The sequence below is a fragment of the Chelonia mydas genome, chromosome 4 (genome assembly GCF_015237465.2).
Source record: "Chelonia mydas isolate rCheMyd1 chromosome 4, rCheMyd1.pri.v2, whole genome shotgun sequence".
NCBI lineage: Eukaryota > Metazoa > Chordata > Testudines > Cheloniidae > Chelonia > Chelonia mydas.
The window spans coordinates 41,069,234-41,083,012 of record NC_057852.1 but is presented as its reverse complement, the minus strand read 5'-3'; the positions used below and the strand labels follow the sequence as shown (position 1 = coordinate 41,083,012).

General features: G+C 41.9%; 1 protein-coding gene across 1 annotated transcript in view; it reads left to right on the top strand.

Moving 5' to 3' along the window:
- Nucleotides 1-13,779, top strand: part of TNIP3 (TNFAIP3 interacting protein 3) — a 109,464-nt gene continuing 95,685 nt past the window's right edge. Inside the window, exon 1 of the mRNA XM_043545299.1 lies at nt 1-51. Within this exon, the coding sequence (XP_043401234.1) occupies nt 1-51 (51 nt within the window). The remainder of the gene's footprint in view (nt 52-13,779) is intronic.

The window sequence follows — 13,779 nt, the reverse complement described above, 5'->3', positions numbered from 1 at the left end:
ATGCACCATAAAAGCAGCCTGATAAAGCATGAGGGCATCTACATAGAACAAGTAAGTTAACAAATAGTTTCAACAAATATTTTGTTGGCATAAGCAAAATCTGAACAAGCAGTTAAATCTCAGAAGACCAATGGGAGTACTTTGCTGGCTGGAATATTCTGCTTGTAACTTTCTTTGACAAATTTACCTTTCCTAGAAACCAAAAACGTTTGTGAAAAGCTCTACATTTTCCAGTTCTTTGTCAACTGAAAATGTCTAATTCCCCTTGCAAAAAACCCCTAAACTATAAATAAGCAAACATTTCCTGTGAGAGGAAATAACCTTTTTTTTTTTGTTGGGGGGTTTTTGTTTTTGTGTGTGCCATTTTTGACAAGCCCTAGTAGAGGGAGAGAAAAGAAATACTGAACATATTGGGGACCCATTTCCTTGCTGCTGCTTTGTATTCTTTTTCTCTGTACACTGCCTCTATCTGCAAGTGCATCCCTGCTTATCCAAGACTGATTCCTAGATTACTTTGTAAATCCAGCTCCCATTTCAAGATCCATCTCTTCTCCCTTTCCTACCCTCTCTAGTACACAAATCTTCTGTGTATCTACTTTTCTCAATATTCATTAACCCATTCTCCTAACTCTTCTAATTAGTTAGGAACACTAGCTTCACATTTTAAATGCTGTAAATGTCTGTCAGTCTATTTTTCATGTTAACAACACATCTGCCTTGTTTTGCTAAATGCTGTTGGAATCTTTCATAGATTTTTTTTTTAATTAAACACTTGGAGACTTTCTTTTTATTAAGATCAAAAGCTAAAGACCATTTCCAACTTCAAATTGTTTGCATTAAGAAAGCCCTTATCCATTTTTCTCACAACAACTTGACCCAATATTCTTTATACTCCCTCCAGAATTCATCTATGCGGCTGCAGGTGGTATTGGCATAAATCTGTCTATTGTCATTCCACAATCACCGACTTACATGGCTTTACTAAACATTCATGTTTAACATTGTTTAAATCCAATTGGCATTAGAAATTTGACTTTGGTTAGTCACCTGAGTTGTAATCCATGAAGGCACTAAATCACTTTTAGGCACCACTACAAACCACAACTTCTGCTCTGCTGTTGTCTAATTCTGTAGGCACTTAAACTCACTCAGTGCCTAAGTTTTTCCACTCTGGGCATATGAACTGCAACCTCATGATAGGTGTCTGGCTGCCTATCTCTTGCCTAAACCTCAGAGCAATTCACAAACTGGGCAAATACGCATTTGGCTGCCTAAATTGTGTGTGTGTCAGTGTCTGGATCCAGTTTGTGGCCTGTAGGTGGAAGAATGGAGGGAGAGGGAGCCCAGAACATGGAGGACAACCTCTGGTTAAAGTCCACCTCCTTCTGAGGGGGAGAATGGATTTGAAGAGGGATCAGCCAGCTCTCAGGTGAATGCCCTAAACACTGGGCTACAGAATCATTCTAACTGTCACTGGTCCAATTAGTGTTTGTTTAAAGTGGAATAACTTCAACAGAAGAGACTGAGGGAGACCCATACCAGGATATTCCATAGCTCAGTGGTTAGGATATTCCCCTGTGAGGTGGCCCATTCCTTTTCAAATCCATTCTCCCCCCTCAGGAGGCGGGGGAACTCACTGGCAGTCACCTACTCCCACCTCCATCTGCTAGGCTGAAAGTTTTATAAGGGAAGTCTTCTGCCTTCCTGTGCCTCCAGCTGGTTTGTATCAGGCCCTGAATGCAACTTAGGCAGCCAAACACCCATCTTCCCCTGGTTCATGGATTGTTGGCAGAGAGAGAGAGAGGTGCCTCCCTGCAGAACAGACTTGCGCATCAATCTCTGTGAGAGGGATGGGGCTTACCATGCACACCTTTGGTAGCATCTCCCATTGATGAGTTTAGACAGCTCCCTGCCTACCTGCTGGTTTTGTGGATCGCACTCTAAGGTGTCTATCTCTCCCCATTCATTGTAAAGGGATCCTCGTCACCTAACTCAAGCTTTGTAGATTGCAGTGTTCCTTCTGTGATTTTTTTTTTCTAGGTGCCTGAAAGTTGGGCACTGCAATGCTTAGTGGCAACTCCTATGTCCCTTTGTGGAAATGACCCCCTGAATCCCACTCCTGCTTCACTAGATTGATGGATTCCAAGGCCAGAAGGGACTATTATGGTCATGTAGTCTGACCACCTGTAATAACGCAGGCCATATCATTTCCTCCCAAAAATTCCTAGAGCAGAGCTATGCTCTCAGGCATGTTATAGGATATAATAGTGCATCTCATTTCCAAAGACCCTTTAGAAAGTGCTTTGTAAAAATTCTGAAACACCAATATTTCCTTAAGAAAACTTGAACATGGTTTAAAATGATCTTGCCTAGTCTCCTCACTGTAGTCACAATTCCTGTGAAAGCTTCATTATGTGTACTATAAAATCGCTCTAAACTGTTCTTGACTACCTTAAGGATAATTTGCTAGATTATTTTAGTTGCCTAACTGCCATCAGGGATGCGAACAGTCTATATATCAGATTGAACATCTAGATTATAAATCACTCCCTGAAAACCCTCAGATATCCCTGTTTTTTTTCTTGTATATATGCAAATATTCTGAGACCCCAAAACCCCCAAAGTACAAAAAGTGTTCACTGTATTTTCAGCCACTATGGCTTCAGTTTATTTTGTTTGAAGCAGGAAGTTATATTACATTTTACATGAAGCAACTTCAGAGATTTGCAAACAGGACTAATCAAGGTTTCTACTTACCATTTGGTATGAGATCTTATCATGCTTTCCCTCTTCAATAGCGTTATGAGGCTTTGTAATGCAGCAGATAGAGTAGATCATCCCCATGAAAGGACCTGATTTCCCTGGAACAAGGCTTTCCCAAGCAGGGGCGGCGAGTTGTATGGGCCTGTGTTGCCCAGGCTCCAGCAAATTCAGGGCCTGGCTTCACCAATGTTCAGGGCTGGGTTTCTTCCCCCGGCCTCACCTGCCGCCCCCACATGCCTCTTCCTGCCCCCCACCCCCGAGCGTCCCTGCCTTCCCTGTGCAGCGGGTGGCTGCCCCCTGCAGCTCTATACTGCCCTCCCTTGCAGGCCACTACCGTGGCCGGCTACAAGGGAGTGGCACTGGAGGTAGTCTGAGGCGGCTGCTGCAACTGCAGAGGAAGGAGGTGCTTGGCAGCCCCCCTGGCAGGTGACTCCGAGTTGACTTTGGTGGGAGGTGGCTTATCCTGGCTGGACCACTTGAGCAGCAGCCTGGGGGGCTTGGGTGAGTGTTGTTCCAGAAGGGCCCCTTCTCCCCTCTCCCTTGGAGCTCGCTGCTGCCGGCAGGGAGAGGGCTGGGATGAGTCCTCCTCTCTGGCCCCTAGCCCTGGGGCAGCCTGCCTGCACCCCAACCCTCTGTCCTAGCCCAGAGCCATCACCCAGCACCCAAACTCCCTCCCAGAGCCCACATCCCCTTCTGCACTTCAACCCCCAGCCCAGAGCCTGTACCCAGCACCCAAACTCCATCCCAGAGCCCGCACCCCTCCTGCACACACACTCCCTCCCAGAGCCTTAGGCGGGGGCAGGGGACTTGGACCTGTTGTGAGCACCACCAAAAATTATATAAACCTGCCACCCCTGTTCCCAAGCATAACTTCCATGGGTCCTAAAAAGAGAGTTCTCAATGTATACCTTCCAAAAGGCCACAACAGCTGTAAGCTACAGTTTTCAAATGTTCTTTGTAAATCTAACCACTTGTCCCTATAATTTTTTCAACCAATGTCTGAAATTCCTTGTCTCCTTGTGATTTTTCTTTCATTCCTGATGATCACCTAAAAAAAAACGCTACTTGACTTCAAAACCCCACCTCTTCCTTCTGCTGAGAATCTGATCTGTTCTGAAATTGTTCCTGAAAACAGTTTAAGAAAAAGTGCTACAAGATTTAACTAAATATTGTCCTACACTGAATAGGTAATGCCTGGATAAATGCATTGAAATGTGTCTACTTTATGAGAAACTCTTCCCCCGGTGATATTTGATCAACTGGATTTTAATATCATACAACCATTTGTCTCCATGTTTGTGTTTTAGAAATCCATTACCATAGTTGTTATGAGGAAACAGCAGCTCTCTGACTCTTGCAAAATGAGATGAAGTTCCTTATGCCAGAAAGGCTGGAGGTATTCTTTACCTGTTACAAAAAAAATCACTGACTTAATTCTCCAATACAGTGCTGCAATATATAAGAAGCCATTGCTCCAGAGCTCGGTAAGGGAGAGCAAGAAAGGGACCTGCAGACTTTTTAAACTATATTACAAAAAGGCAATTGGGAAAGGTTTCAGAGTAGCAGCTGTGTTAGTCTGTATATGCAAAAAGAAAAGGAGTACTTGTGGCACCTTAGAGACTAACATTTATTTGAGCATAAGCTTTCGTGAGCTAGAGCTCACTTCATCGGATGCATGCAGTGGAAAATACAGTGGGGAGATTTTATATACACCACTGTTTCATGTTCTCCGTGTATATAAAATCTCCCCACTGTATTTTCCACTGCATGCATCCGATGAAATGAGCTCTAGCTCACTAAAGCTTATGCTCAAACAAATTTGTTAGTCTCTAACATGCCACAAGTACTTTTTTTCTTTTTGTGGATACAGACTAATACGGCTGCTACTCTGAAACCTAAAATTCTTGATGTGTCTCTGGTGACATCATGTGGCATATCTGAGCGTGGTGTTTTTTGTTTTGTGTGTTAGGGGAACAGTTCTGTCTCAAATAAAAATGACCTCGTAGAAGAAACCTACTCAGTGGTTTATTTGAGCAGCAGTATATTTTAGCTAACTCAGTCCTCTAAATCACCAAAGTTTTTATTTCACAGAGGAAATGCTTTCCAGGCTTGATCTCACTTTAAAAACAAACAGTTTGAGTTACTAGAAGTGAGGAATAAAATATGTTGAGTTTGAGGTGCTTTTTAGCATCCATTGAATAAAAACAGGATTGAAAGATGACAATGCACTTCTTCATAGTGACTTAAATGGAGCCAGAAGAGTACCCAGAAGTTACCTACTCCAGTACAGGCTGAACAGAGAAAATAACAGACCGCCACTAGCCGTCAACTTCAGCCCCTAACTAAAACCTCTCCAACGCACCATCAAGGATCTACAACCTATCCTGAAGGACGACCCATCACTCTCAGATCTTGAGAGACAGGCTCGTCCTTGCTTATAGACAGACCCCCAACCTGAAGCAAATACTCACCAGCAACCACACAACAAAAACACTAACCCAGGAACGTAACGTTGCAACAAAGCCCATTGCCAACTGTGTCCCCATATCTATTCAGGGGACACCATCATAGGGCCTAATCACATCAGCCACACTATCAGAGGCTTGTTCACCTGCACATCTACCAATGTGATATATGCCATCATGTGCCAGCAATGCCCCTCTGCCATGTACATTGGCCAAACTGGACAATCTCGGTGTAAAAGAATAAATGGACACAAATTAGATGTCAAGAATTATAACATCCAAAAACGAGTTGGAGAACACTTCAATTTGTCTGGTCACTTGATTACAGACCTAAAAGTCGCAATATTACAACAAAAAAACTTCAGAAACCGACTCCAACAAGAGACTACTGAATTGGAATTAATTTTCAAACTGAACACCATTAAATTAGGCTTGAATAAAGACTGGGAGTGAATGGGACATTACACAAAGTAAAACTATTTCCCCATGTTTATTTTTCCCCCTACTGTTCCTCTATTGCTGGAAATGGCCCACCTTGATTATCACTACAAAAGGTTTTCTTCTCTCCTGCTGGTAATAGCTCACCTCACCTGATCACTTGTTACAGTGTGTATGGTAACACCCATTGTTTCATGTTCTCTTTGTATATAAAATCCCCCTACTGTATTTTCCACTGTATGCATCCGATTAAGTGAGCTGTAGCTCATGAAAGCTTATGCTCAAATAAATTTGTTAGTCTCTGAGGTGCCACAAGTACTCCTTTTCTTTAAATGGAAAAAGGCTTTCTGTTTTTATTTACACTTTCAGGTTCTTTCAGCAAAACTTGTAGAATGATCACTTTAGGAGACAAAATATCCATATACAGGATTCAGGTTTAATTATTAACAAATACAAAATAATATCAAATGATCTAAACACATTCTCTTAAAAGAAAACACCTTACATTTTCTATTGCAGTAAAAAGTCTATTGCCTTGCACATTATGCTCCAATAATACTGGACAATATGCCATCCCAATCTATTTGAGTGTCGGTTTGTCACTGATGTATCTGTGTTTTTTGACCAACACATGATATATGCCCCTGCACCCAACATAAAACCTCTCTTGACAGTTTACCATTGAGAATATTGAAGAGGCAATGAATAAGGATATTGAAGGGGCAATTGGATTCTCTCCTGCTCAGTCTTTTGGGTATAGAGGTGGTCTATTTTTTTTTTCTAGTGTTTTCCCCACTGGAAATGGCCTTGCTCTTAAATAGAAAATCTTGAAGGGAAAAAACTGCATGTTATATTGTTTGCAATGGTGTTGTAGAAATGTTGGTCCCAGGACACCTGAAGACAAGCTCCATATAGTTTGAAAATTTGTCTCTTCCCAACAGAAGTTGATCCAAAAAAAAAAAAAAGATATAAAACGAGAGATTGGGTGGGTGAGGTAACATTTGTAATATTTTTTTTAAAATATATGTATGTATATTAAATTTTATTTTTTTAAAGCTTCCTTTCCTCCCCCCCGCCACACCTTTTTCAGCCATTTTTGAAAATCATTTTTTTCCCCAAAGTGACTGGTGCCTTAAGAAAAGGAAAAGTAGGAGGGAAGGAGGTGAAGTGCAGTGGGGGGGAGGGGGGGGACTAAAATGTGATCAGTGAGAACTTGTTTTCATCCAGCAGGGTTAAAACAACTTTTTGACCTAGCTCTTTTTAAAGGCTTTCCTTACATTCTTTAAAAAGAACAGGAGGACTTGTGGCACCTTAGAGACTAACACATTTATTAGAGCATAAGCTTTCCGGGGCTACAGCCCATTTCATTGGATGCACAGAAAGGAACATATAGTAAGAACATTTATATACGCACAAGAAAGTGTGAGGGATACTTAACATGGGGAAATAGATTCAATATGTGTAATGACCCAGCCACTCATAATTAACTTGGGTTTGAACAGAGACTGGGACTGGCTGGGTCATTACACATATTGAATCTATTTCCCCATCTTAAGTATCCTCACACCTTCTTGTCAACTGTCTAAATGGGCCATCTTGATTATCACTACAAAAGTTTTTTTCTCCTGCTGATAATAGCTCATCTTAACTAATTAGCCTCTCACAGTTTGTACGGCAACTTCTAACTTACCTGTGTGTGCGAGTGGGTGTATATAAATCTTCTTACTATATGTTCCATTCTGTGCATCCAATGAAATGGCTGTAGCCCACGAAAGCTTATGCTCTAATAAATGTGTTAGTCTCTAAGATGCCACAAGTACTCCTTTTCTTTTTGCAGATACAGACTAATACGGCTGCTACTCTGAAACCTACATCCTTTAGACACCTTAATCTGTACCAGAACTGTTCTCCATATTTCTTAAATGGTACTTTCTGCTTTTAGTCAATGCTACAAAAGAGTTACTGAAGTGAAATAACTTTGATACAATAAACTAGATATGGGTACAAGCTGTAGAAAATGAATTCTGACTTAGAACTAAGCTTGGCCAAAGTGCAGACCCATTAATGGCATATATGGTGAAGTGCATGTGCTGTATACTCTCAGAAAACAGGAAAATATTTGAGTATGAATCACTTTCAATATAAAAACACTGAGTCAGACAATTTACTAAATGAATAAACTTGAGAGTTTGGTTTCTGTGGACATGACTTCCACCTTTCAGTACCATTTTCTTCATTCATGTTAACAAAATTGCTTTTGGGCTTTGATCATGAAAATAAAAATTAGCTTAATGCTACATTATCCCCCAACTAAAACTCATGGGCCAGATTCTCCACTGGTGCAACTAAACCTTGTTTTACTGACTGCAATGGAGTTGGGCTGGTTTGCATAACACAGCATCTGGTCCGCTGTTCGTACTAAAATTAACTTATTGACGTAATTCAGTCCTGGCATGGATGAATTTGACCCATTATATGTCTTTTTAAAAAAACAAAACACATTCTTAGTTAATAAAGGCTGGCTAGCTTCAAAATAAACTTGTTTTCCTGATGTACTTTTGAAGAACCCCTAATGCAGTGGTACCCACATTTTTTACCTCATCCCCCCCCACCCCCCCAGCTATGGCCAGGAGAGGGGATGCAGCTCTTGGCGCAGGGGAGGTGGATAGGGGTAAGGGGGCCCTGGGTGCGGGGCTGGGAGCCGGGGCCCCGGGTGGAGCTGGGTGGTGCTCCCTCCCTGACCCTTGTGGGGGCTGGCCCAGACCCCATCCATGCCCCCTCCCAATATTCAGCATGCCCCACAGTTTGGGGACCTCTGCCCTAATGCTTTCTTTAACATAATTATAGAAATCACTACCTGAAAAACATGTATCTCAACCTTTTTGAGACTTGAAGGCCTAGTCCTTCTAGTTACTCAACTGTTATCCCCTAAACACAGGAATAATGCCTTTTGGCCACTACTTCAAATGACTCAAATCTTGTCCTTTGTTATTTTTCTTGTATAAAGAGCAGAGAGTTTTTTCTAACACTATTAAAATTTTAACTTCTCTGCCCTGAGTCATTTGACAGATCACTAATTTTCCGGAAGTAAATGAGACAGGTTTGTGTAGGACCAAAATAATACTGGTTCTAAAAGATTGGGTGTCTCTCCAACAGAAGTTGGTCTAATAAAAGATATTAACTCACCCACCTTGTCTCTCTAGACTTCGTAATCAGAATGTAAGAGGTATGCTAGAAATAATAGTCATAGACTTAGTAGATTTAGTTTATAAAACTGACTTCAGCATTGCTTATGTCCAATAACATATAACATACGTGATAATGTACCCAGTAAGAGCTTAGTATGTAAATAGTAAACTTAATCAGTAAAAAGCTCAGGCATGCAAACAACTGTTTCCTTTCTGTGTCCTTTCTGATGTGATAAGTGGGCTGAAAAACTTATTCTCATTGAAAGCTCAACTGTAAAAAGTATGTAAAAATGCAAAAGATGTCACAATAACCTATAAAATCAAATGTTGATGGGGAAAAGGTGTGAAAGTGAGACAGGCTAAATTAGTCTAAACAAAAAGGCCTGCAGCTATAACTCAAGGACTGTTATGATCATGGTTTGTATAATAAGAAAAATGTGGGTCCAAAAATTAATGAACCAGAATTGGTGGACAAAAATGAGGGGATGGGATATTCTACTCATCCCTCCCTTGTTTTGGGTCCATAGACTTTTTTTTTGTTTTTGTTTTTTGAAAGGGGAAGAACCAGATGAAGGCTACTGAAGCGAGCTTCACCATCATGCCCACCATATCCTGGGACCATGGATCTTCTTCATTCTGATCCTAAGAGAAACTAATACAACGGTCCTCAAAGGTGTCAGGTACTCTGCCATGAGCAGGCAAAAGGTAGGGGCAATGGCCCTGTCTGTCATCCCAACCCCACCTGGCTCGTGGTACTGGCTGGTTACAGGTAAGGTAACAGTATGCCCCATCTTGAGGTTCAGTGCAGTATGAACACATCCCTTTGTTCAGGGATGGTCCAGCAGTAGCTGTGCTTCTAGAAGCACGATCCCTACCAAAGCTATGTGGCTTTATATTGCTCCCTATTTGTGGCTGTGCCTAAATGGCATCAACTAACTCATAGTCATTTGGGTAAGTCAGGTACAGTGAGAGACAGAATGCTTTTCAGAAGCACTATCAGTGCAGCTAGGTAACTGGGAGGGAGATCAAAACTCCATAATCCATGTAGCTGTAACAGTAGATTCAGGATGTAGCAACCTGGAGTTTGGAGGAGCTACCAAGAAGTCAGTCTGTGTGCACATGGCTGGAATGCCAGCTGCAGCATCTCAGTAAATAGTTTTTAATAAAGAGCCAGTTTAGTTTAAGGAACGTGGAGCCCTCACATTATTGTTTAGCACATGGTATATGAACCATGGTGACAGCAGTCATTTTAGTGAGGCCCACAGCAAGGGAAGAGAGTATGATTAACAGGCATGGAGGGACACTCACCACCAGGAATGCTGGATTTCCAGTTGAAAAACCTTGCACCAGCAGGGAAACGGTGGAAGCAAGAATTAAGTCTGTATATGTATCTGTCCATGGGGGGGGATAAAGATGTGAAAATGAAAGTAATGCTTTTTTTTATTCATCACATTGTGGGGGGAAAAGATGAGAGATGAGTTAGACACTGTTGCCTGGAGTAATAAAGGTGTTTGAGTATTGTGATCCCAGGCAGAAAGAGATTGTAGATGGATACTGTTACTTCATCCAAATCCAAGAATCAGAAGAGGGAATAGATACTTAAATTACAGAGCTGAGAACTGACATCCACATGTAACTTTGGAGACATTAAAGATGGGATTGTTTGTGCACCATGTCATTCCAGTTCACAGGAGAGACTGTTAGAAACAAAACTACCCCTAGAGAGATGCTGCCAAATAGCCAGGGCAGCTCAACTGTCTTGAAGAAAGGATCAAAATAACAGCCACTAGTGTAGAACACACACACAGGCTCAAACTAATTAATTTGAAATATCTTCATGTATTACTACTACTCTAAAGTCAGCTGCTCACCTCTGGATACCCCAGCTCTACCACTCAGCAGTGATCTATCCAAATTATTTCATTCTGCCAACTCAATAGAAGAGGAATGGCAGGCTGACTTACTGATACCTGTGATCTCACCCTCCCATCTTTCCACAATGAGCTATTTATGGAGGAAGTAGAAGGCTGGGGAGGAAGAAAAGAGGGAATGGAGAGGAGAGAGTGGTAGGTAAACTCCATCTTGCTGAATCTACTGATTTTCCCTCTTCCCCAGCCCCACCCCCGTAGAACTAGTACGATGTAAAAATCACTAATTTTCTTTACTAGTCTATATCTAAATTCAGTATAAATCTCAAACCTAATATGCTAGTACTCCACCTTCTATAGTATAGTTTCGTGTGAGGCTCTCAAAGGACTTTGCAAATAGAAAGGAACATAATATCCTTGTGCAGTCTCATATTGTATTTGAGGTACAGAAAGGTCACACTACACTTGCCCAAGGTGGCGAGTGGCAGAACAAGGAACTGATCTTGAAACTCCCAATTCTGTGCTCTGACCACTAGAGTGTTCCCTATCAATAGTACAAAATAACTTTTTGCAGTTGTTCAGATGTTTCCTAACCCAATACTCTGGAAACATCACCCAGCTGTGTGTTGGAAGCGAAAAGTAGTTACCTAATTACTAATATACTTACAGAAGCTCATTCTTAAACCATAAAGAGTCCCACATTGACACAGCCTACAGCTGAAGCTTCCCACGTAGATCGTAACCTCCCTCCCACCTTCACTGTACGTGGGAGTGCATCTTTACTAGAAACAGTAATTACAAAAATGACCTTCATACTTACTGAAATTTGTGGATGGTGTCACTGACTCATGGATTTGAGCCCAAATATTGGGTAATGGCAAGGTTCTTTAGTATGGCCTTCTCTACCACCTTATGCAACTGCTGCAATGAAAGCCATTTTCATGTCAGAACATCTTTTGTGAAATACCTGCCTGGTTAATCTAGGATATCTTCTATGCCAGAACCTAGGGAGCTCCAAAGACTGTGGAGAATCCCTGCCCTAGCTCTCCCCTGGCAAAGGCTGCCACAGCTCAGTTAAGTTAGGCATTAGAATGATGGCCAGCTTTATGGGGATGCTTTTGGTTTTAGAATAGCAGAGCTCGTATCTGTTTGAAATAGAAGTTGCCACCTATGTTCTGTAAAGATTTTTGCCTCCACAAAGAATATTAAGGATCTTTTCTAGCCTTTTTTTTATTAGCTGTAAATGCTTTACTTTTATTGTTCATCTGTGTTGTACTTAAATAGGAAATCCCCTTCTCTAACCCACTTGTGATGAGTCAGTGATGCTGCTCAGTTTGAACTAAAGTTTGAACTATCTCCTAAATTGCAATAATTGCTAAATATAATCCTGTTTCTTTGCTTTGGGTGTGTGCCGCAACTGGAAAGAGACTTTAGCATTTGTCGGGTAAGTAATCAGTGTTCTCACTAGATTTGTATATTAAGTCTGGGATATTGATTATTGCCTCAAGGCGTTAACAGCTTTATAAGGGTTAAAATAATAATTGGGATTAAAATATTACTCTGAATGTATGTAGCACTTGAATATAAATTTCTGTATAAACATGAATTGTTAATGTATTCCTAGTAATGGTCATCATTATAAGCCAACAAAAGGCACATTTAAAAGCCAACTATTTTTAAAATATCTAATATTGGCATGGAGCAACTTGCATATTTTTAGTCTCTCCCCACGTTTCTCTTGTCCATAAATATGCCTATCATCACCTCTGCAGAACTGCTCCTACAAGCCACCACCTCTTCTCAGAGCTTCCTGCATCATTTTTCCTCCACCTTGATTGCTAATTGCGACTCCCTTCCCTACAAACTCCCAAATTCACACTCTCCAGCATGTGCAGAAAATCAGTGCTTGCTAGAGCTGGTCAGGAATTTTTTGATTAAATGTTTTTTGACTAAATACCAATTCATCAAAGCCAAAACTTTTTGCAGAACTGTATCTGTTTCGATTAAACTTTTGTTGGGAATCTCAGTTGCAGGATGGGGGAAAAGAAAGAAACTCCCACCCTAGAATAATCAATATTGTAGTGGTTAGGACACTCACAAGGGATGTGGGATATCTAAGTTCAAGGCCCTGCCATGCCTGATTTGGAGCAGGGTTTAAATCTTAGTCTCCTACATCTGAAGCCAGTGTCTTAACCACCAGGCTACTGGCTATTCTGGGGTGTCTCTGGCCCAATGTGTCCTAAACCAGCAGGCTGCAGAGTCAGTCCTAGTCTCTCTCTCTTTGGCCAAATTAACATTTAAATAGTATATAAATTGGAATAGAGGCAAGAGTGAGAGACCCCCACTGCAGGTCAGTGTGTTGACCACTGGGCTACTGGCTATTCTGGGACAAGGAACTCTCTAGCTGTATGTTTTCAAGTTTTCAACATCTGGTTCCAATGCAAGTTTTTCACTAAATGGAAAATCCATTTTTAACAGGCTCTAGTTCAAGCCTTCTCTCACCCATGGAGAAGTATAGACACTTCACTGCGATCATTAAACAGCTTCACATGCTCATTGATTTCAAGATTTTTCCCTTCTCATTTGCAAAATTCTCCATGGACCTGCTTGTGACTCTCATCCTCATTTCCTCCATTCATCTACCACCCGCTTCATTTTGTATCATCGGCAGACTTTGCCACCTCACTGTTTACACCTTTTTCTAGATCATTTAGGAATATGTTGAACAGCGCTGGTTCCAATATAGATCTGTGGGGGATCCCGCTACTCATAGGTGCTGACTTTCCCTCTGTTCGGTGGGTGCTCGATCCATGCCCCTGCCCCATCCTCACCCCACCCCCTTTCCGCCCTCTTTCCTCAAGTCCTTGCCCCTGCCCTGCCTCTTCTTCACCTCCTCCCCTGAGCGCGCCATGTCCCCGCTCCTCCCCCTCCCTCCTGGAAAGTCCTAAGTGCCACCAAACAGCTGTTGGGCAGCAGGGGAGCAGGAAGCGCTGGGAGGGTGGGAGAGGAGCGGAGATGCGGCACACTTGGGGTGGGCGGAGGGGGAGAGCTTGGCTG